The sequence below is a fragment of the Caretta caretta genome, chromosome 6 (assembly GCF_965140235.1).
Source record: "Caretta caretta isolate rCarCar2 chromosome 6, rCarCar1.hap1, whole genome shotgun sequence".
NCBI classification, from domain to species: Eukaryota; Metazoa; Chordata; order Testudines; family Cheloniidae; genus Caretta; species Caretta caretta.
In genome coordinates this window covers 83,204,426-83,228,346 of record NC_134211.1, presented here as the reverse complement: position 1 = coordinate 83,228,346, position 23,921 = coordinate 83,204,426, and the positions used below count along the sequence as shown (strand labels likewise).

The following is a 23,921-nucleotide window of genomic DNA, read 5'->3' as shown; positions in this document are numbered from 1 at the left end:
CCCACGCAGATTGGAGCATAAGTTCTTCCTTCCTTCCTTCCGTCAATAAAGCGTAGTTTACTATTCTTAGGCCTGAGTGTCCTCCTTTCGCTGGTATCTCTCCCTTCCCCCCCGCCCTGCCCTTGCGGGCACATAGAGGAAAGTCTAAACCTGCTACATAACTTCTTTAGAAAGAAATATATTACATTCTTCCCAAACAATCTATGCTTATTATGTGACATTAATAGCATGATAAGGTTTATAACAATTCAGATAAGCAAAATCAGCCATATTAAATTAAATAATTATATTTAGGCTTGGCAGAATTCAAATTATATTTTTGATCATTTTGATGGATAACACCAATTTTTGTTTTTAAACATTTTGGGGATTTTATTGATGTAAATTTTCACAACTGCACAAAATTATGGGTTTTAAACATTCTTTCTATTTTTATCTATTTACATTTTCACAGTTGTGTGAAATTATGCTGGGGTCAAACAATAATTATTTAATAATAGTAGTCATTGAGATTCAAAAATTAAAGATTTATAACTCTTAACATACAAATTATCAACATTGCATGTCAAAATACAAATATCCTTAAACTCTAATAATTTCTCAAGCAGCAGTTTTCTTACCTTCCTAATCTGTAAATTTCTATTATCAAGGGAAATATTTTTCTGATAGTTTGTGTGTAAATGCCTACATCAATGCTTATCGACATTTATTGATAAAAATCTAATCCTTTCAAGACTAATTATAATGTTGACTGTTGCATCAAACTTAAAATTTTTGAGACTATTTTGCCAATATTTGCCTTTAATTAATACACACCCAGAACACTTTTCTTGCTGTCATGTCTGCTATCTACTGCAACTTCACTGACTGCAAATGATATCTATTATTAAAAACTATGCCTATCAAAGTATTCGTAAGCGTTTTGAATGAAGCCATCACTGTGCTTGCAACCCCCAGCAAAGTTGGCCAGACAACTATCCACTGCCTTCTGCCAAGAGTTGTATCTCCACAGCCAGTTTCCAGAGTCATGAAGTCAGTTTTACAAACTGACATGAACCACTGATGGCAAATCTAACATTATGCTTAAAGAAATCATTGAGCATTTATAGTTACTGAACTGGTGTATAACAAATAAAACTACTGCTCAAAGATAAGTACAGTACATCCATCTAAAGTCACCTTTCCGAACAGAATGCTCATGGTTCTTCAAATTCTTCCCAGAGACAGACTACACTATACAACAGGGGTAGTCAATAGGCAGACCACGGGCCAAATCTGGACAGTCAGACACTTTTGAATGAACCCCAAAATATTTTGATTTAGTTATTATTATCATAATAATAGTGGACCTTGACAAAAAATAATTGATTACCCTCGTATACAGTGTCATATCTGGATGGATGGCTTATAAAATTATCACAGATTAAAAAATCATCTACAGAATGATCAATAAATCAATGTAAACCATGAATAAAAAGAAAATAATTTAACTCTAAAAACAGAAAAATGGAGGATGACCAGATGACTCAGCAGTAAATCAGGCTACCATCGTGGCTCAACAAGCAAATTAACACTTGGGAAATCTTTGGTTCGGTCTTGATTTCTCTTTATGTTCTAATATCGCAAACTTTAATTCTTCTTTGTATTCTTCTCTTACAAACTTTAATTCTATTCTTCATCCACTCTATAGCTACAACTTTTACTACTGTGGTGGTTTCTCCAGTTACTAAATTAATTAATCAAATTGACAACAAGCTATAGAATAATTGGAGGGTAATATGAACTGAAGAAACACAACAAATATTGCTTTCTTGCTAAAGAAACCTCTAGCTACAATGTAAACACTATTTTTTCTAGAAATTAATTTCTATTGAGCAAACTGTAGTATTTTCTTTATCTCCTTGTAGATAACTGATATAATATGCCACAAAACAGGAATATAGTTAGAATATAAAAATTAAACATTAAGGGAAAGTAAACAGTTTGGAAATTCAATAAAAATAATCAGAAAAGTGGTAATGCATTTGCAAAATATTAACACAATCATCTGTAATATAGTTATAAAATGTCATCTCTCTCATTTCTTACTGGAAATGGATTATTGAATCTAATCATGAAAGATTATAATTCTTAAAATATTCAAAAAGAAACTCTGCGGACTGTCCAAATCATGTTACATTTGCTTGCCCATATTAATAGACATCTACAGTACTTTCATCAGAAGGACTAGTAACATTTGGTAGTTAGCCACAAATGCAGGTACCATTAGGCAATGGACAAAGGCAACCGACAAAGCAAGAGGACAACTCCAATTTAACAGTCCCGTAAGGTACATACTAATTAGCTGCAAAGCTATGAAATCCTAGCTAGCATGTTAAATCTGCTACATGACAGTATAATTTGACTTCTTAAAGGATTATGCAAATTATAACTCATCATTCCATTACATGACTGAAAAAAGTGACAGCTAATTTATACATAACACACCTTTCAAATCCCTAAGATGTGAAACACCTGTGCAATATACTTTGCCTAGATTTTGTACTGTATAAGTGCTTGTTTATTGCAATATACAGAAGAGATTTAATAAAGTCACAAGATTTTTTTAATCTCCTTTTTAACTTTTAGAGCACAATTCCAAAGAATTAAACAACAATGTTCTGTCCCTGTTTTAGTGGTTTTTCATTTAAATAGAAGTATAAGGTTTCAATACAGGTTTAATTTCTGATAGCGGGAGAGCACGAGCACTAATGCACGAGCCAGAGGTAAGACTCACACAGATTTCAACATACTTTTGGTAGGTAGATTCACAGTAGATTCCGTCATATCTGTAGATTTTCCTACATTCTGATTGGTTGGGCAGAGGATGCTGGACAGTTATTCTGTAGAGGTATCAAAAACAGATATACATGACTAGAGATTCTCTACAGTCAACTGTAATGCAGGACAATAAGTATGTTGAATTTTAACATCTGTCTGATCTCTTTACATAATTGCATTGTGCACACACACCCAGCAGTTTCCACTTCTTTTGAAATTTGCAATGAGAATAAACAAAATGTCAATTCTCCACGAGAGCAATGTTTCCCTTCTCAAAGCAACGAATGTGGAAGAGGTAAAGAATTTCATAGATACAAAACTGAATACATTCTTTACACATTTTGGGTAAATAAAATACTGCTTATCTCATTGACATACTTTGCTGGTTGTGGCAATCTTTACTCAGGCAGAATTCCCACTGATAGAAATGGGAGTTCTGCCTGAATAAGGACTAAAAAACCCAGCTAATTAAAACCCTGAGCCTGCTCCCACTGAAGTCAACAGCAAATCTCCCATTGACTTCAGTAACAAAGGATCAGGGATACAGCAGCATTTTAGGGTCTGATCTTAAAGGTGCTGATCACCTTTTAAATAGGGCTCTATGTCTTCAACTTACATTGACATCAAAGGATGGTGAAAGCACTTGGCACCAATCACAAACTGCTCAGCACCTTGTGAAATCAGGCCCTTAAAATCTCTGAAAGATTTGCCATTCATTCCATTGCAACCCCCTTTACTTATAACCAACAAGTTATAGTTTATCTATAAAAGTTCAACATCATTTTAAAAAATAAATGAACTGCATTCAAAATAATATCCAACTGATTACTTTTTTCTTAACTTTTCTGACATATAATTAACTTGTAGGTGTTTTTGTGTCTCCCACAAAATTAAAAACTATTTCCCCTTTTTAAAAAAAAAATGAAATTTAGTAGTAGCTACCTCAAAATGAGACAATTTGTTTTATCTTTGTAAAGAATACAACTAAAAAAAAATGTTTAATCAACAGAGTAGTATCCTGTGAAAAATATCATTCTAAAACCTTTCATAGACAATATCTATATGTAATTTCTGACCATTGTTATCTTAATATCTCTGAGCCGATCTTGCAACTGAAAATTCTCTACGCAGAATATTTGTTTTAATAGCACCTTGATTATAGGTCTCCCAAAAAAGCTGGTTATTGTAGCACTGCAGAAACCCAGGCAAGGCGATAGAAGAAACTCAGTTACAAATACACTGTATCCATAGTTCTAAACTTCAGAGTTTCCACATCCTTGCCCAATATTTTTAAGAGCAGAGTTATTTCTCTCCTTTTTCTGTTATTTAAAAATAAACACTGAAAAAAAGGAAAAATCCTGCTGTGAAAACATTGGGCCAAATAATGAATCAACATACATCTCCCAATCCTACTGACTTCAATGAGATTGCATGGCACCTAAATTAGCACAGAAATTGGCCCACTATGTTTAAACTGAACAAGAAAATATTTCTGAAATGCTATGGACTGCATTTTCCAGTCCAGAGCAGGTTTTTAGTCACACAGGAGTCATGTATCTCACACCCAGAGCAATGCTTTGAAAAATTCCCCATATCTCCTTGTATGATGTTTGTCTATTACTATTAAGATTTTAAGATGTTGGTTGCACTACATAAATGAAATGTGATAGTGAATAAAACTATATATATTGTCAGGTTTCAGAGTAACAGCCGTGTTAGTCTGTATTCGCAAAAAGGAGTACTTGTGGCACCTTAGAGACTAACCAATTTATTTGAGCATGAGCTTTCGTGAGCTACAGCTCACTTCATCGGATGCATGCCGTGGAAAAGTCTGCTGCAGTTTCCACGGCATGCATCCGATGAAGTGAGCTGTAGCTCATGAAAGCTCATGCTCAAATAAATTGGTTAGTCTCTAAGGTGCCACAAGTACTCCTTTTCTTTTTATATATATTGTAGGTATTTATAATAAGCCCATCACCACGGTATCTATGTGCCCTATGCTAACTACTTTAACTGGCATTTCACATATTTATATTTAAATAATTATAAACTAATCATTAAGATAATGTGGGTCAGAAATGTGTCAGAAATAAGGACTGCCTCATACAGGGACTTATTCATCACTCCTTACCCAGTCAAATCTCCCAGTCAAAGTAAGCAGTAAGTAAAGATTGCTTAATAGGGTCCAGGCAGGTATTCTGAGACAGTCAGCCCTATATTTTAACTCTAAAAATGACTTTTAGACAATTTTCCCAAAATTAATTTTGAAAACTCGTTCTTTAACACAATATGTCAGCAGGGATAGTAGATCTCACAGGTTCCACATAAAAAAATTGATTTTGCCCAAGATCAAACTGTATTTTAGGTATTTACTCTGGGTACTGCATACTCCTGTTCTGTTTTAGGCTTTGAAAATTGATTTTTTGTATTTTTTCCTGAATTAAAAATTAAAGCACTGAGGAGTATTTGAGTCTAATCAATTTGCAGTGCTTAGCTCAACCAAACATTAGCTGAGTTTTGAATGATTTTAAAAACAAAACACTTATTTCTATATAAGCTTTTTGACAGAGTACATTTGCCACTTTATTCATGACAGCAAAAAAAATCAACATGAAATGTTATCAAGAATATAGCTACAATAGAAGGTTGTTTTCCAAAGATACTAGAAACAGAGCCAACAGTATGCCTAAGAATCAAACCAAAAGTCACATTTCACTTAATATTTGTAACCTTTTCTTGCTATGTGTGGTATCAAAAAAGCTACATGCATTCCTTCATCTTATTTTGTTTTTAAAAGGTTGCATACTTACACTAAAAAGTTCAAAAGTACCCTTTCAATTGGGAAATGATTATAAACTACTGTGTTTGCACATCAGACAGCCCATCCTCCCAACTCTATATGTCACTTAAACTCTAGATGGACCCATCATACAACTGGAGATAGAACTTAAGTACATTTACATATATGTGAAACATGTAAGCTATGACTAATTTTAACTCACAGGGCAGAATTTAAATAATTAGTTACAAGAAGTCAAACTAAGGGAAAAAAGGAGGAAAGAGATGGTTAGAGGCAGAGTAGTAAATTGTTCCATTTTTGCAGGTAATCTAAATGCAAACTAGAAGCAACTTATCATGAGAATGGATTTTCCACCATCTGGTCAAATAACAGGGGATTTGTCTAGTGGCAAGCAAAGAATGGAATGATGTGAGAAAGATTAGCGGGCAAGTCCTACAGTTGGCTAAAATGTATTTTGTGCAAACAAGAACAGATGACGCCTTAACAATTACACCTGTCAAAAACTCCAGAAAGCAATCCATCTCTGAACAGCCCAGTTGAAAACAGCCTAGTTCATAACAAAATGAATTTTTTTAAACAATTGCCAGCCATAACAGTTTGATGCATGACAAGTGTAGGAAGTCAGATGCCACGTCCAACTGAAACCTTAACTAACTGGACCCTGGTTTTCTGTGATAAGTAAGATATTAAACTAAAAAAAAATATTTGCTGTAGTAATGCAAATAGCTGACAACCTCACAAAAGCAAGGAAGCGTAGAATTAAGGCTGAAACCCTACACAGACCTTCCGCCTTTAGCATATCCTATTTGCATGGGTACTGTTAAAACCTTAAAAAAGTTATTGTTCTGTGGGGGGTCAAACTTAGCACCCTGGCTGGCAGGTCTCATTAGTAATCTGAATTGTAGGCCCAGAACTGTAGCTCTTTCACAGTATGGTCCTGGACCCTTAGAATTCCACCAGTCCTGCAGGGACAACTCCATTAAGTAACTGAGTTCCTGTAGAAAAAGATACCAACCTCCTGTAGAACAGATGGAATTTTAAATTAACAGATTATGTTACAGTTATTCCAAAGTGATTTAAAAAAAAAAACACTTACTGTATGTATTACTAGTTTTTTTTAATCAATGTTGAGGTTTAATACTTTAGTATTCTAGTTTAAAATGTTACAATTCCTTATGGAGGATGGTGTCCTTGCTCTTCTAGATTTTTTGTGGTTATTTGATTTTCCTAGGGCAAGGTTTAGTCCCTTGGTTTCCCCTGGAGCATTCAGCTATAGCTAGCTTCTTCAATAGGGAATTTACCGAGATTTAGTTGAAGATTTTGCAATTTGACAGTAGGAAGTTGAAGGGAATAGTTGGTGTACATGATTAAATGTGCTGTAACCATATGGACAAATATTTTAAAAATATGGCACAAATACAATTAAATCTCTATTTTTTTTGTCAGTCTGGCTTTGTCCTGAGCCCCCAGAAGATCAGCTAAGGATCTGCCCAAAGGGTTAAAGAAATGTGAGCCTAAGGTTCCGATTTTAAAAGATATATTTGTACCTAATTTCCATTGTTTTCTAAAGTTGGCCCTAAGTTTTTAATATTGTTCCTAATGATTCAGCTTGGTCAGAGGCTTGTACACTTGTTAAAATGTGAATAACAGCAAATTTAGATTATTTTTTACCACTGTTTTGCAATGGAATCTAAAACTCCATGAAGATGAGCTTGTTTTAAGTTCCACATTCTCCTTCTCTATCAGAAATATATGTTCCAAGATGGTACCCGAATACATATGTCACAGTCTTGCCTGAAAACATTTTGAAAAGATGTGATACGATGTATATTAAAAAAAAGATCAGAAATGAGATTTCTTTTACTCCTCGTTTCTTAATTCTGCACATTTGTAACAATATTAAAACCTATCTTTGAGTATTTCAGACATTTATACCATGCTCATCACCACGTACAGAACACCTAATGGAATATGAACAATAATTTGTCCATTGTACTTTGTTTTAAATGAGAAAACATGGTCATACTTTTAGATCTATCATGCCTTTTTTCCATTGACTGTAAGGCATTGTTGACATGCCTGTGCACCCTGTCAGGGACAGACTGAGCAGAGCTTGAATAACTCCTTTCATCTTTCTCTGGAAGGACCGGAGAGTAGTTTTGGATGGTTACTCATCTGCTTGGGGAACTCACTCTGGTGAGACTGCCACAGGGCTTTATTTGATCACGCTTCCTGTTCAATATGTAAAGCGACCAGAAGGAGGGATACTGACCAAGTGACACTAAGTGCTACATCTCCAGTCCACTGGACCCAGATAGTGTGATCAATTAGCGTTTCCACTGTCTACACAAAAGTGTTGCCTGGGTGAGTGCTAGCTGACTGAAGAGCAATATGGATATGACAGAGGAAATATTGAGTGGCTGGGGAAACAACAAGAAGAAATGGCAGTGGTTCTATCTGCCCGGCTCTAATGAGGGATTTGCCAGCATGTTATTACTCAAGTTAGCAATTTGGGGAGTTTGCTGGTTCCTTGACCATTTCTGGATCTTCAAATAGCCATGGCGGACAAGAGTACTCCCTCTACGTAAACTTGGCAAAAGGATATGAACTTTTCTTTCAGACATGGCCCTTACCTCCAGATAAACTGACTACAATGCACTCTACTTGGGACAACACTTGAAGACCATAGAGAAGCTTCAACTAGCACAAAATGCTGATCTTTTGCCTAACATTGCTTTTCTACTCAAATATTTATATTATACCTATGCTCCTGAGGGTGTACGGGTTTCCAATTCATTTCTAGTACAATTCATGGTGCTGGTTTTGATCCTGTGTATCACAGAGATTACTTCTTTTTAATGTCTTATGCACACTATGGAGCTTCAGTAAGGATCCTTGAGCTTACTGTATTAGTACATCATGGGGCGGGGAGCACAATGTTTTCTCAGTAGAGTAATTCCTACACTCCGAAATTCACTCCACATTCAGACCAATACTGCCTGAACATGCCCTTCAGAAACAGTCTTTCCCTTCGTCACTCAAAATTGTGAAATTATTTTATTAAGAATGAAAGTGTTAGTATTCATGCTGCCACTAGCTTCTTCTGCTCTTGTAGCAGGATCCAGGTGTAAATACCAAAGTGTTAACATTGTTTCCAAAGGACAATTTGCATACAAAGTTTAAAGAGGAGGCGTACTAGGTCCACAGCTACTCAAGGGTTTCATGTGAATTCTGATTAATTTTAAGTCACTTTGCTTTTTCCTCTGTGTATTTAACTACAGAATCCTGAGTAGCTGGGAATATTATCATTCCCCAAAACATAAAAAGAGATACAGGACATCTGCAAGGGAAATACAGTAAAATATAGAAATAAATACATTTAAATTCTCCAAACTAAAAGTTATCCATGACTTTCCTTGATTCTTCCATTACTTTATCTCCCCAGTTTTGAGTTCATCTCCTGCAGTTTCTATCAATCTACATACTATGTTATTTTCCCTTTTCCCCCATTTTCGTGCATACGAGACCTGAAGGATCAAGTTCTCCTCACAATTCCTTTTTGCCTCTACTCACCTTTTTTATGTTGTTTAGCCATGGTGGAATTTTTTTTTTTTTTTGGTCCTCTCACTGATTTTTTTATTTGAGGTATACATTTAGTTTGAACCTCTATTATGGTGTTTTTAAATATTTTCCATGCAACTTGCTGGCATTTCACTCTTGTAACTGTTCCTTTTAATTTCCGTTTAAATAGCTTCCTCGTTTTTGTATGGTTTCCGTTTCTGAAATGAAATGCTATAGTGATGGGTTTCTTTGATATTTTCCCCCCTACAAAGATGTTAAATTTGCTTACATTATGGTTGCTATTACTCAGTGGTTCAGCTATGTTCACCTCTTGGACCAGATCCTGTGTGGCACTTAGGGTTAAAGCAAGAATAGCTTCTCCCCTTGTGAGTTCCAGGACTAGTTGCTCCAAGAAGCAGTAATTCATGGTGTCTAGAAATTTTATCTCTGCATCCCGTCCTGAAGTGACAAGTACCCAATATGGGGATAGTTGAAATCCCCCATTATTATTGAGTTTTCTGTTTTTATAGCCTCTCTAATCTCCCTAGGAATTCCACAGCCACCATCACGATCCTGGTTAGGTGGTCAGTAGTACATTCCTACTGCTATACTCTTATTATTCAATCATGGGATATCTATCCATAGAGATTCTATTGTACAGTTTGATTCATTTAAGATTTTTATTGTATTTGACTCTATGCTTTCTTTCACAGATCATACCACTCCTCCACCAGCACAACCTACTCTGTCATTCCTATGTATTTTGTACCCTGCTATTACCATGGGTGTAGTTCCCTGCCGCCCCGGAGACGAGCCCCTCTGGACACCAGAGTGGGTGGTGGCAGGGAACTCTGAGGCCGCCCCCCCAGAGGGTCAGGCATTGCCCCAGAAGTATAAAGGCCTGACCTCAGGGCTCACTGGGGAAGCAGACACCTCCGGCCTAGCTCACGTTTGGGAAAGCCCAGCAGCCTGAGGAAAACCCAAAGACTGGCCCAACCTGCCCTGCGCCAGTTACCCAGAGGCGTTGCCAAGCCTGCCCTGCGCCAGCTACCAGAAGGAGTTGCCAAGTCTACCCCTGGCCAGCTATCCTGAGGAATCCATGGTGCTGGACCCCCCTGAGAATACCACCCTGACCCAGGTACCTCAAGAGCGGGAGTCTGGAAGTAGCCTGGGGGCAGCCAACCCTAGTCTGGCTGCAGCACTGCCAGAACCCATGTCAGTGTGTTGCGGCCAGGATCCCCACTGACGAGGGCCCCGGGCTGGGACTCAGTGGAGTGGGAGGGCCTGCGTCCCCCCTGCCACCCAACTTGTGGGTGGCAGTCTCCCCCTTTCCCAGGCCCATTGGAACCTAGGGCCTGGACCTGCTGTTACTATACACTGTTGTTGCTCAGTCTCTGTCTGAGGGCCTGAGTGCCTGACTCAAGGCCTGGGCTCACCATTATATCCTGTTACTGCTCAGCCCCTGCCTGAGGGCCTGAGCTCCTGACTCACCATTGCCCCGCCCTGGCCGAGGGCCTGGGCTGGTTGTCATATACTGTTATTGCTCAGCCCCTGCCTGAGGGCCTGAGCACCTAACTCACCAATGCCCCGCCCTGACCCAGGGCCTGGGCTCACTGTGTTTGTGTGTACCTTCACAAAGGCTGTAGAGGAAGACTCCCGCAGCCAGACTAATTCCCCACAAAAGCAATTCCCCAAGGTAGTGACGCGGTGTGGTTCCCTGCTGCCCCTGAGAGAGACGAGCCCCAGCTAGCCTCTCTACACCATTTCATATTGATTATCATCATTCCACCAAATATATGTGATGCTTATTATATCAATATCCTCATTTAATACCAGGCAGGCAAGTTCACCCATCTCAGTGCTAAACTTCTAGCATTTGTATACCTGCACTTATAAAATTTGTCAATATTTAGTTCTCGGCCTTCATATCATGCAACTAAATGGGACTATTTTTCATTTGACTTTTTCTCTTCAGTTCCTGCCTGTATTTTCTCAACGTCTATCCTGTCCTCTTTACTAGGATATATAGTATTCCTTTTAATAAATCCTCCCCTAATCTCTTACTTAGCAGCCTAGATTTGGCTTTCAGGACACCTCTCTTACCTTTCCCTATGTCACTGGTATCTCCATGTACCACAAACACCAGCTCCTCCTCAGCACTGCATGTGGATCTATCTAGACGTCTTAAGAGGTGTGCAACCTTCCCACCCAGCAAGCAATTCACAATGGGGTTCTCCCAGTCATCACAAATCCACCTGTCTATATTTCTGACAATCAAACCCCCATTACTATTACCTGTATTTTCCTAATAACTGGGATACCCTTCCCCAGAGAGGTATCCTCATGCAAGAGAATTCTATTATATCATCTGGAAGTCATAGGGTCAGATCTTCAGCCCCCCTCTCCTGATGCTCTGAACCATTCCATGAGCACAAAGCAGCTAGAAAGCTCCTGGCAGCAAGCTTAGTATAAGGGGTATCCTTGCAGTGCACGAGGTATTTCTAGGTAGGGAAAATCTGGTAACACTGGTCCCTATACCAGCTTCTCCCTCAAAGCTTGCAGTATGCAGGGCACATTGGGAATGTGGCAAGGAAAGAGGGGGCATGGCTGGAACACTGCTGCACTTTGGCAATCCCCACTGCCAGAATGGTCCTTTGAGACTACCGGCAGTCAGATGTAGCTTAGAGCAGTCTCACACTGTGACAGGGGCTGAATTGACCCCAAGTGGAACCCACGATAATGAGAATGGAGTGTAAAGGTGACAAACAGCCACCTCTACTTCCCCACCCCACCTTTATTCTGTCAAGCACAGCACAGGCATGTGCGAGGATCTGTCCTTTAGCATGGATACACTGCTTATTATTTGTTTCTGTTCCAAACTGAAGTTTTCTACTGTAACATTTAAGTGTCTATTTAAGAAAAAGTTTTCTAGTTGCTGTTTTAGGGCCTGTTTCTATAGTGTATAACAGGGAAAATCCTCACCAGAGTTTTGCCCCACTGGACTGCAGGGCTGGGCACTTGGTTTATCTATAGGAAGAATCATCCTCTCATGAACCACACTTGAGAGAACGTAGCCTGACCCACAGAGAATGTACTATATGTACACACCCTTTCTGCACCCCAACATTCACAGGGAATCTGCAAAGAAGGCTAATACAGTTCAGATTAGGTGGTATTATTTGGGGGTATTCATAATACCATCCCCTTCTTGTACAAAACCCACTTTAAAAGGGGCAGCCTCATGCTGGGGAACTCCGGACAGCACAGTTCCTTGGAGTCTCTCACAGCTGAAAGACTTCAAGTCAGTGCAAGGGCACAGGGCCTCAGAGCAGACTGCACTTATACATCAGGGTTTTTCACTTCATGTTTTTCACTGAATATTTCATACATTTGTGAAGCATGAACAGCTACAGAAAAACTTACCTAGAGATAAAGGTTTTTTTTAAAAAGGGTTTTTTTATCCTAACACTTAGCAGTTTTAATATAGTATCCTCAATAGGTTTAACTGTAAGTGCTCTAAAGAAGCATACAGTAAATACTATTTTGTAGATGAAAAAACTGAGGCGGAGGTGAAGTAACTTGCCAAGGTTTCACAGCAGGTCAGTGTCAAACCTAAGAATAGAAATGAGGTCTCCTGACTCCAAGCTCAATGTTCTAACCACTGGATCACACTGTATCCATTGGGGTAACTTATAATGTTCTACGTAGCCAAATACATTTATAATCGTTTTTGAATCCTCCTAAGTTTTAGGCCTTAATGACATCTTTTGACAATGAGTTTCACAGGTCAATCATACATTGTATAAAAATATTTCCTTTTAGAGATTTTATATTTGTTGCCTTTCAATTTTATAGAATGTCCACTTGTTCTTCAATTCAATTTACATTCTCTTTACTATTCATTCTTTTGTACACCTCTGTATGTCCTCCTTATTGATCTCCTCTCAAAATAGTGCTAATCTTTTCAGCCTCTTCATGCCTCTACTCATTTTATCACCTGTCTCTAAATCAGCTCTATTTCTCCTGAATCTTTTCTACAGTGATCAGAACTGATCACCATTATTTCAGGTGAAGACATAACATTAAATATACAATGGTATATAAATCAATGGCACATTTTTACCATGTGTTTTTCTGATGTTATAATATGTTCAGGATTATTTTCCATCCCATTCATTATACAGCCTAACGTTTTGTTTGCTTTTACATCCAGGTCTGCACATCAAGGAGAGGTTTTCTTTCAGGGTTTGTTTACACTTTCAGCTGGGGGTGTGACTTCGAGTTCGAGGAGACATACTTGCGATAGAGTGCACTATGAACAGAACGTAGCCATAGCACTGCAAGCTGCTGGAGAGGCTAGACACTCCAAGTGCGTACCCATCCAACACCCTACACATGACCTCAGGGCGGTTAGCCTGCCCCGCTACTTGCACATTCTAGTATGATAATTTTAGGGTAATTATGTCTCCTCAAGCTGGGAATCATACCCCCAAGCCAGCTCAAAGTATAAACTTACCCTGAGCTGTCTCCAATGACACTCAGGTCTTTCCCCTTAGGTTATAGATCATTTGTAACCCAGTAATGTGTATGAGTTATTCATTCTTTCTTAATCCAACATGTACCAACTTGAATTTGTCAACAATGAAATTCCTCTGCAATCATGCTGCCTGTTTGCTTTTTGAAGTGCCTCTGAAATTCCTCACAATCTTCTCTAAACTTGACTAACCTAAATAATTTTTGGCCATGTGCAAAACTCACCTCTGTACTGCTTTACCCCCTTTTCTGGACCATTTATAAAGTGTATTAAATAATATGTGTACTGGTACGACCTCTTGTGAGGTACACTGTCAAAAGATTTTGATAGTCAAAAAAGTTTTATCAGCCATTTTGTTGACATGCTAAGTGAACTATAGTAGATTAGAAAGGTGCAATTTTCCTGGGCAGAAGCCAGGCTGGTTTCTTCCTAACATACAATTTTCACGTAGGTGTTCTATCATTTTATTTTTAATTTCAAATCAATTAACCTTGTGCTGAAATAGATAAAAAGGATACTTTTTATTTCATTTTATTCTTATTAACAAGTAAAGTGCTTTTAACAGAGTGAAATGATTTAAATCAAAGCAATTTAAAATCACTGATTTTAATTATGTTTTGCATTTGTACTTTTTAGCTCTTTTCCTAAAGAAATATTTATTCTCACTGGTTGGTGATCATTAAAACATGTTGATTAGCAACTAAATACAGCTTTTACACTAAATTTGGTGCTTTTTTGCTTCACAGGAGGATACATTATATCTATACACATTTATTTAAGCAATAATATAACTTAATATAAATTTATTCAGATTCTTAATATTTACATTTTTTATGTTAGGAAACGGTGAATGATGAATTTCTTATTTATTAGATAATAATTAATATTTTACTTGTGACGTGTGTCAAGTTTTATTTGCAATTTAATTTAAAATTCAATTAAAATACATTATAACATCATTTTTTAAAATTAAAAGCTACCTGAAATGTGCTGGACACATAAGAAAAAGCTTAGTTTTAAATCCAAAATATTTTGGATTTATAACTGATTTATTTTAAAAAGGAAGTATTATCTGTAACTAGCGAGCTTAACTGATTGTTCCTGGTCACCCTATCCTTCCCATGGGAGTCAATGGGAGTTTTGTCACTGATTTCAGTGGGAGTAGGATCAGAGCCTTAGGACCAACTCCAATTTCCAGCACACAGGCTGAATAAACAAGCAGTGCCCTGGACAAGATAGCAGGTGTTAGAATCCTCAGCCCCAGAATGAAGCCACATTGCAGACACTAATGCAGGCTCAAGGTCAATGATTCCCTGCAGTTGTTGTGCCCCTTGAAGGTGATATATTTGGCGGATCTGTGTAGCTACATATCTTCCATCTCTTCCTACCTTCAAAATCCCACAGTGTACTATAATGCAGGGAACATTGTAAACAGCACAGCTCTGCAGGAAGCAAAGGGCAAAGGGATACCTTTTGCAGGATACCCCAGTCCTCCCTCATGAATTGATCTGCACCAGTGTTGAGGCTCTCTACCGCCAGAAGAGGAGTGGGGCAGGTTTGTCCAATCCTGCAGGTTTATGAAACTTAAAATAGCTTTCTAGTATTTAAAGACTACCACATGTACATTTTTAGGGATTTATTTATTTAAATTACTGAGTGTCTCAAACCTTTATATAAACTCTGGTCTGTCATTTTGATATTTCTGTTTCAGGAATAGAAGTAAACAGGTAAAATTGCAAGTACTCTTGACACATGCATTCTACTCATTTTAACAATTAAATTTACAGAATTAGGGAAATGCTCCTGAGCTTCAGCTTCCTGAAGTTTGACTTGGGTTGAAGCCAAAACATTTCAGATTTAGTACTCGGGAGTATTATTTAGAAGACAAATTGCCTGATATCAGATTTTGGGAAAGTTAGAATTACCATCAATTCTTGTTGCACAACAATTCATTGGAGGGAACATACCCTGTATTACTCACTCATGCTTACAACAACAACAACAAAAAGATAATATGGCTTAGGGGAATTTAATTTTAATAAAATGTTTGGAATATGTTGTTTGGGGAAGTATTTTACTAATGGAAAGATTAAAATAATTTCCATTTTATTTGTGGTTTAGCATGTGATCAGACTGCTTTGAAAAGATTTTAAGCAAGATAAAGTCTTATCATAAATCTTTTACCATTAAAGTGGATTGTTCCTGCAGATGGGAGGGCATCAGTATTGATTGTCCACTTCTTTTGAGTGACAAGAACGGTTCTCAAGTTGCTGTGTGGCAATTCCTCAAAAATACATTCTCACAGAAGAGATTACATTAAACTAACACTACATTTATGAAGTAGGAACAGCAGCAGCAGCCCTTTGGAAATATGAGGTACTTTTTCCTTGGTCTAGTTGGGGCATACGTTTCATCAGCAGCTCACCCTGAGCCTCCATGCATGCACATTCATGTGCACACTTTTCACAACTTCATGCACATACATGGGTTGTAATTTGCACCCACAAAACATATTTTTCTTTTTGCCTTTTGCTGATGCAATTTTTAACATCTGTGTGTGATTGTTACAATTTTTGAAATCCGTGTAAAAGTGTTCACACCTGTCCGAACATTTGTCTGCATAGGTATACACATAAATGCTGGAAACTGAAAATTTTCCCCACATAACTGCACATATTTTTTAAATAACGCAGTGACTTGAATAAGTCCATTATAAGAAAATAAAATTGACATTTACAAAAATGTAATATTATGGAAGGAACATTCTTCAGATACACCCCTTCAGAAACAATAAGTAAAAACTTGTAAATGTAAACTCAGTAATGCAGTAAAAACAGTTGCTGGTGTTGAATGCCTCAGAGAAAAATGTGGAAGAACTTCTTTCACATTTTCTAAGAACCATGTCACCTTGTTTAGAGGGAGGAAAGAAGGAAAAAAGTTTCTCAGCAGCATCACCTGTTTATTCTGGAGTCTCATTTTTCTGATCCTTTGCTGTCAGGATGCACTCACATTTTGAGAACTGTCACAAAAATTGGATTTTTAAGGTTTTACTGGATGATGATACTGGATTAATAAATATTTTCTGAACTCCTTGTTTTATTATATGTTTATGTATATTTTATAAATACAATGGATGTTGTAAAAATAACTAACCTGCAGCTTTCCCAGTGAAAGGCATTAATATTGTAAGATATTAATTGCATGAGAATCACTGGAAAACGTTTTCAAACGTTTATCAAGTCACAAAGAAGGGGATATTACTTTTGTAACACATTACTTAGCCTGCCACCAGTGATTCACAACCACCCTGGAGTTTCTTTACATTATACAGTCTCCGTTATTATAAGTCTCTCTTTTCCTAAGTTCTAGCACTAGAAGAACAGACCTGAACTGATAACAGCTGGAATGAATAAATGGAGGAGAAATCAAAGTAGTACATGATTTATATAATAAAGTATTATGGTGGAGCAATATTCTGTCTCCCTATCTTAAAGATAATTTCATTGTACACGATTTCATAAATAAAAAGCAAAAATCTGATAGAACATTTATCATTACATTTTTAGTAAAGTACACTTTGTTATTAACATTTACTTGAAAACTACAAAAAAACATCCACACCAATATTAAATGCTTTTATTTGGGGGAGAAGGAAGGTGGAGAAACAGTATCTTAAAAAAGAAAAATAATTTAATACCAACAATCTGTAACTATCTTATTTTCTACCAAGAAATTTTGGAATAACCAAAAGCCAACAATTCAGGCATCTCCTTGATTTCAAAGCCAGTATAGACTATTAGAGTAATCTAGCTAATTGCACAATAGACGTCTTGGTGCAAACATAAATGCCCATTATATCTTCAGTAAGCCTCTCCTTTCAATAATTTTCTAGTAAATGGCTCAAAAAAATCCTCAAAATGCTGATATTTCCAAATTCATCATTAGTTAATCATAAGGAATGTAATTATCTCTCTTTTACTATACTCAGCTTTGGGGCGGGGGCTGACTTTTGTAACAGCTTTAACGTCACATTTCAAGAGACTGTCCCCCTTGTTAGGAAATAAACATGTCAGTGATGTTTTTCTTTTGAAAACTCATAATTTAATGTTAAAAAACACTACAAAAATTAGCTAGTGGTGATGAAAATATTAAAGGAAATTACATTTCCACCTCAAAATACCATGAACATTCTTTTTAAGTATACGCTACATCTCTTTCTTTCCAGTCAGCATAAAGTTTACCACATATATTTAGGAACAGAACTCCTATATCTTCTGAGTATGGAATAATTCTGCCTACACATGTACTGTACCTGCTATTGAAAATGTTTAATATGAGAAGAGCAGGCACTTCATGTAATTCATAATTAGAAGACGACTACAACTGCACTGTTTAAAATCAAGCCTTTGTTATCAGCACCAGTTTTAGACAGAAGCTGAAAATCATTTGTGAGCTGTGGCAGACCCAGACTGTTCAAAGCAATTGCTGTTCAGCATGAAAGCTGCAATGGAGGTCACAGAACAGGTCAGAAGGAAAGATAGTGTATCGATTTCACACCAGGAACAGAGGCGAAGCGAGGGCCCACTGTTGCTGCATGTGATGTATTTCACTTCAGTTTAAGGCACATTTCATTCCAATTCAAGAGGGGGTGGGGAGTAAAGGGCGAGTGGATTTCACACTGAATCATGATGAATTCTGGACTTGTGTATTCCAGTAAATATCTCCTTCCTGACATTAAGTATTTCTATAGCAGAGTGAATACAATGGAAATTAGACTGCAGCCAGATAGCAAAAATGCAACTATTTTATATTGTGTCCATTTCCTCAGAAGACAGTATATAGAAATGTTACCTCAGATATAGAAAATTGTTAAAAACGAAGCATTCTGTCACCGGTGACAAATCTGTACTTTGTTCCAGTATTCAGCATGTTGTGAAAGACCACAGTATGCAAACATTCTAATATCTGAAAAAGTATTATTGGGCCTTACAAACCCAGATGGTAAATCTTCAGTACCTTAAGTGTGTGGGATGACAATAAAATGGTATCTCTGCCAGGATAAACCACTGTTCTTCCCCCCCACTCCACATAATTTGTTCTTTGAAGAATTGCTGTTCTTTGAAATGTGTTGAACCAACTGTGCCACTTGGTGACAATATTTTTATAACTTCTCTACATCTCTTCACTGGCTCAAGAATATTGGCAAAATAGTCAGACACTGACATATTTCAGAACAAAAGAAAACTGTGAGATTGCACAGAGATTTCCTCTTAAATTATTTATATTACTTCACTGTCACATTATTATTTCTTTTAAACTGTTCTAAGGCATCAATGTCAACTTCATGAACCTTCTCATAAAAGCTTTTATGTCATTGGGGTCTATTTAAGAATTCTTAATTCTGCATAAGGAATCAGTTACACAGCAAGTTTCCAATCACAAAGGGCCAGATGCTCCACTGCGCTGCATGTTACAACTGGGCAGAAGGCCCCCCTCACTATAGGAGGGGAGGGAGAAAGAAAGCTGTGCAACATGCATTCTACCCTAAACACCTGACACCGCTATGGGTGAACAGCGCACATTTGGGAAATGATGGGCGTGCATGGAGCCAGAGATCAGCCACTTATGTGGTATGCTCTAACAGGAAATGCCACCAGTTTCAACTGCAAAATGCCATGGAGGCAAATCCTGCTCAGAGCAACTTTTAACTCCCCTGAAGAACAATAATCCCACATAACCTACAGAATAAACTTCAGATTTAGATGCTGCACAGAGATGGTGCATTAGCATTTTCTGGCTATGGACAGAAGTCTAATATTCACTTTAATACTATTAGATTTATAAGATTTCTTTGACATCATGGATCACAATGTTCTGTTAGCTTTTCTGAGGGACCTGGCTCCGGTAGGTCAAGTGCTGTCAAGCTTGTTCTACTGGTTTCTCTCAGAATCAGTCCCTCCACCTGAGGCTAACAGGAGATATAATGCCATGGCCTATATTTCCAGCCATATGCTCAGCATATCCAGTTCTACACCACCTTCTTGTTAAGTGCACACAATATGATCTCCAAGACATAGATATCTCTATATTTTTGTGAAATATGGGGTCTATGACCAACCCTCTCAATTCAGGTAATTTCTTCTTGACTATCACCGCAGGATCATGTTGGACTCTCATCTATTACTGGATTACAAAATAGCACTCGTAGCCAAAAATGCTTTTTTTTTTTTTTTCATTTACAGCTGGAAAGGGGATTGCTTTATTTCCAAATGGGCAAGGAACTAGTCACAGTGATTTATTTCTTTGTTACCTCTAGGTTAGGTTTTTCTAATATAATATATCTGGAGCTGATCGTGAAAGCCAACCACAAGGTACAGCTTGCAATGCACAAATAGTTTAGGGTGCAAAAAGTACAAAGTATAGCAGCATGGCATGCTCTATAAAGTACTGCCTATCAAATTTCAGGTCCAATCCAAGTTTCAAATCTAACTGGAAGCTCAACGACCTAAGCAAGCTGGGTCTCAGGTCTATTGGTAGCGGTCTTTCTCTCTGAGCATCACTATCACATCTATGCTCACCTGTGACTGTTCAACTGACAGAACGTATGTACTAGGATATGGAATCAGGGTCAGTGTTGTCTCAGTGGAAGGTCCACAGCTGTGAGACTTTGCTTCCATCAGAATTTAGGTTGAGCTCAAGTTTTGCAAGATTCACCTATTCATAAAGGCATTTCCTATTAGACAGGGATAGTCCACCCAAATCCACTAGGAGTCTAATTATTCAAAATAAAGGTGACGAAGGAGGAGAAATTAAAGAGGTTTGTGCCCATTGGGGGCGCGCCTTGAACATAAAACACGTTAGATCACTGCACCACAGCAATGGTTTTTAGAAATGCACATAACAGTCATGCCACCTTCCTCTGCCCAGTAAGCAACAGGGTGAAAACATGGCTGGGGAGTCCGCAGCATCTTAAGCTGGAACTGCTGTGTTGAGAGGGATGGGGAGCAATAAAGAATCTTCCACTCCCCAGAGTAGGGCCAGGATTTATGGGCCTTGGGGCAGAGGCCACATCCCATACTGAAGCCACCTCCCCTGCCTTAGGAAACACAGCAGTGGAGATGTGGCTAAAAGAATATCAAACTATTCTGAGTACATCACTCCCCTTCAACAGAAGGGGGGGTGGAGGGGAGAGAAGAGGGTGATTTGACCTCAAATGAACAGTTGTTCTGGAAAGGTGTGCACTATGAGAGTAACTTTAGAGATATCTACTTGCAAAGAGTTAAGACACCAGTATTCTGGGAGTTTTACAATAAAGGGACAGATGCATAATATACACATTTCAAATGAGCAACATCTGTAAACAGATAAACTAAGTTTCAGGACTCATACCATCCTCTTGTATACCCTTTTTTCTTCTTTCAGAATATTTATTCAATTGAAAAAGAATAATTCTTAGATCCTCACAATGAAAATTATATATGGTAAAACTACTTGCGTGCTAATTTATGCTAGCCTTTCTTTCTAAATACCTTTATAGGGACTACAGACATGCTATTAGGGAAAGCAGGCTGGCAGGTGACTGTGTTCCATGGGACATACACTGCAGTTCGCTTTCTCTACAGAAAGAACAACCTCAAAAAATGAAGCTCAATCAAGCGCACAGCATTAAATTGCATCTTCTACTTGTAAGATGCTTTTACCAAAACATGCAGCCACTTCAGCAACAATCTCATCCAAACTACAATATTTGGAGTAAATGGTGTGAATAGAAACTCTCAGTTCTACACTAGACATTTTCACAGATTGGCCTAAAACACAGTTAGCTTCTGCACAGTCAACTTAATCCCTAGAGGAGATGTAAAACCTGCTACAAGAACACCTTTATTACACCACCTCCTAATCCATAAAAATGTGATTCTGTCACCCTTTCCTCTAGGATGCCAAAACAATGTACCCAGATATATTCTGTGAAGAGGACACAACTTTCTATTTACATCTAAGCACTCTCATTTCCTCTTCAGTGACCAAAGGGGGAAGAAAAAACAACCATTACCCTGCCATAAAAGCAAAAATGCATTTGCAGCATATCCACAGATGTTTGTTAGGTGGCTGAAGTATTTGCAAAAACAAATGAACTATTTGTAATAAATAGGTGAGGAAAACTCCATTGACAAGATATGTAAACCAGGCAAAACTCAAGTGTTAATTTTTCTAAACAAGAGCAACAATCTGTATTTTAATTAATTTTTTAATTGCTTTATTGGATTCAGTTTTATTTCCATTAATAAACAATTTATATTAATTCATGAACAGGACAGTTGAAAAAATGAGCATTGAATCTCTTCACACCTTTCAAAAACTGATTCATATGAAGGTAAATCAAGTTCTGAAGAGACCTGTGTGCCCTGCTGTTTTGCTATTTCTGTGGAGGATTACATGTATTAGCTAGAATTGTGCATTATATTTTCCCTACTTTAAAAAGAAGGGCAACTGATAGGGATATTTTTCCAGTGTCTCATGAGCATTTGTCTTTTGTATTTTAACAACAATTTCCAAATTTGTGTGCGTAAAAAATAAATTCCTAGAAAAGTTCTGGGATTTATACTGAATGGAAGAAGTACAATTCTCAAATTGGTACCAGGAACAATATATGAACCCCTGGAACAAAAATACAAAGGTGTAAAGCCTGTCCCCTTGTTTAATGATGACTGGAACTAAGAGAACAACTGGTTCAATGAAGACAAAAAAGCACATGAATTTAATGTTTCAGAAAGAGGTCTGTATGACGGTTGATTTTTTGGTCTCATCATTTACTGAAAACTGTTGACTTTGTGTGTCTAACCCCATCTAATTTTGAGGGATGTACACTTCATTACTGTGTAAATCAGGAAAAGAAAGTTGTAAACAATGATTCTGGAAATATTTCATCTCGATTGAGGACTGATTTTAGAAAAGATGTTTAAAGAAGGTGTCTTTTTAAATGCAAAGGCATAAAAGTGAACAAAATGTGAGACAAGCACCCTGTTTTATTATGCAATATTAAAAAACCCGATTCAGGTTTTCAAAACAAGAATGCAGCATATCTTTCACATTTTATGTCTCAAGAAGGTTAGAAGTATTGCCTATTACTTGTCAAGAATTCAACAGCAAGTAGAAACTTTCCAGGTTGACGTGCTGGGGCACAGGAAGGTCACTCTTTAAAGCATTTGCTCCCTTGAGAGGAAAGCCTAGAAGGACGCTGTTTGAGCAATTTATACCAGGCACAGCAAGTCATTAGATGATGGTCACCATTGCAGGCCTCTGTTGCAAGCCTCCCATGATCCCTTTTTCACAGCCATGCATGGTTGTCATGGTGGAAACTAGTTCTAAAGCCTAAAAGGTCAAAAAAGCACAGAGGTCTATTTTCCTTCTCAAGGTGCTGAACAGTTATAAACATATTGTCAATCTTCATGTAAGAACAGAAAAGACGCAAAGAAAGCAAATAAGCAACGGACATTAGTATGGAAGATATTTATTGTTTTGTATCAGGGACATGAGGGATATCAGAGTGATTGTGAAGAAGAAGCAATTTATAACGACAAGTATCTTCTCTTTCAATAGTTAAACAGGCGATAGTTAAACAGAATTCTTGTCTTGTTTCTGCCTGGCAACTTTTTTTAAAACAACAGTATGTTAGTAAATGCTATTTTCTTTTAAAAGCTATCTCCAGGGCAAAGAGATCTACGTTCTAAATAGCTAACAACAATCACTAAACTGTACTTTGCACGCACTTGTAGTTTGAAATCTCAGTAGTTCATAAAAACCCATGAATTCAAGAGTCATTTGGCGTGAGCTTGCAAAAAACTCCCCTTAATAAGAACAAGTGACAACAGAATGGCATTGGGCTGAATTCTAACCTTAAGGTACATAGCAAACCCAAAAGAAAATACATTGTGCAGATCTGAGGTGTGTTTATATGGGGCCTGATGCTATACCTTTACCCAGGCACAACTCCTACTGGAGTCAAATGGATTCTTACCTGAGCAGAGAGGACAGTGCAGTATGGGGCCTATAAAGTATGTATTTCTGATATGTATATGGCATGTAATAGCACTACATAAAAGCTAATATTATTTTCAGCTTAATTAGAAATGACAACCAAAAATGTCCTTTTTAAGGTCCAGCCTGAGCCGACAAGAGCTGAGCACTTGCCAGGTGAACCAGTTT

General features: G+C 37.6%; 1 protein-coding gene across 5 annotated transcripts in view; it reads right to left on the bottom strand.

Annotated features, from left to right (window-relative positions):
* NPAS3 (neuronal PAS domain protein 3) overlaps window positions 1-23,921 on the bottom strand; it is an 852,890-nt gene that overhangs the window by 752,565 nt on the left and 76,404 nt on the right. For 3 of the 5 annotated variants that reach the window (XM_048854033.2, XM_048854034.2, XM_048854036.2), the window contains exon 2: window positions 2,793-2,882. The exons of the other annotated variants lie outside the window; for them this stretch is intronic. In XM_048854033.2, the coding sequence (XP_048709990.1) occupies window positions 2,793-2,882 (90 nt within the window). The remainder of the gene's footprint in view (window positions 1-2,792; window positions 2,883-23,921) is intronic. 5 annotated transcript variants of the gene reach the window in all.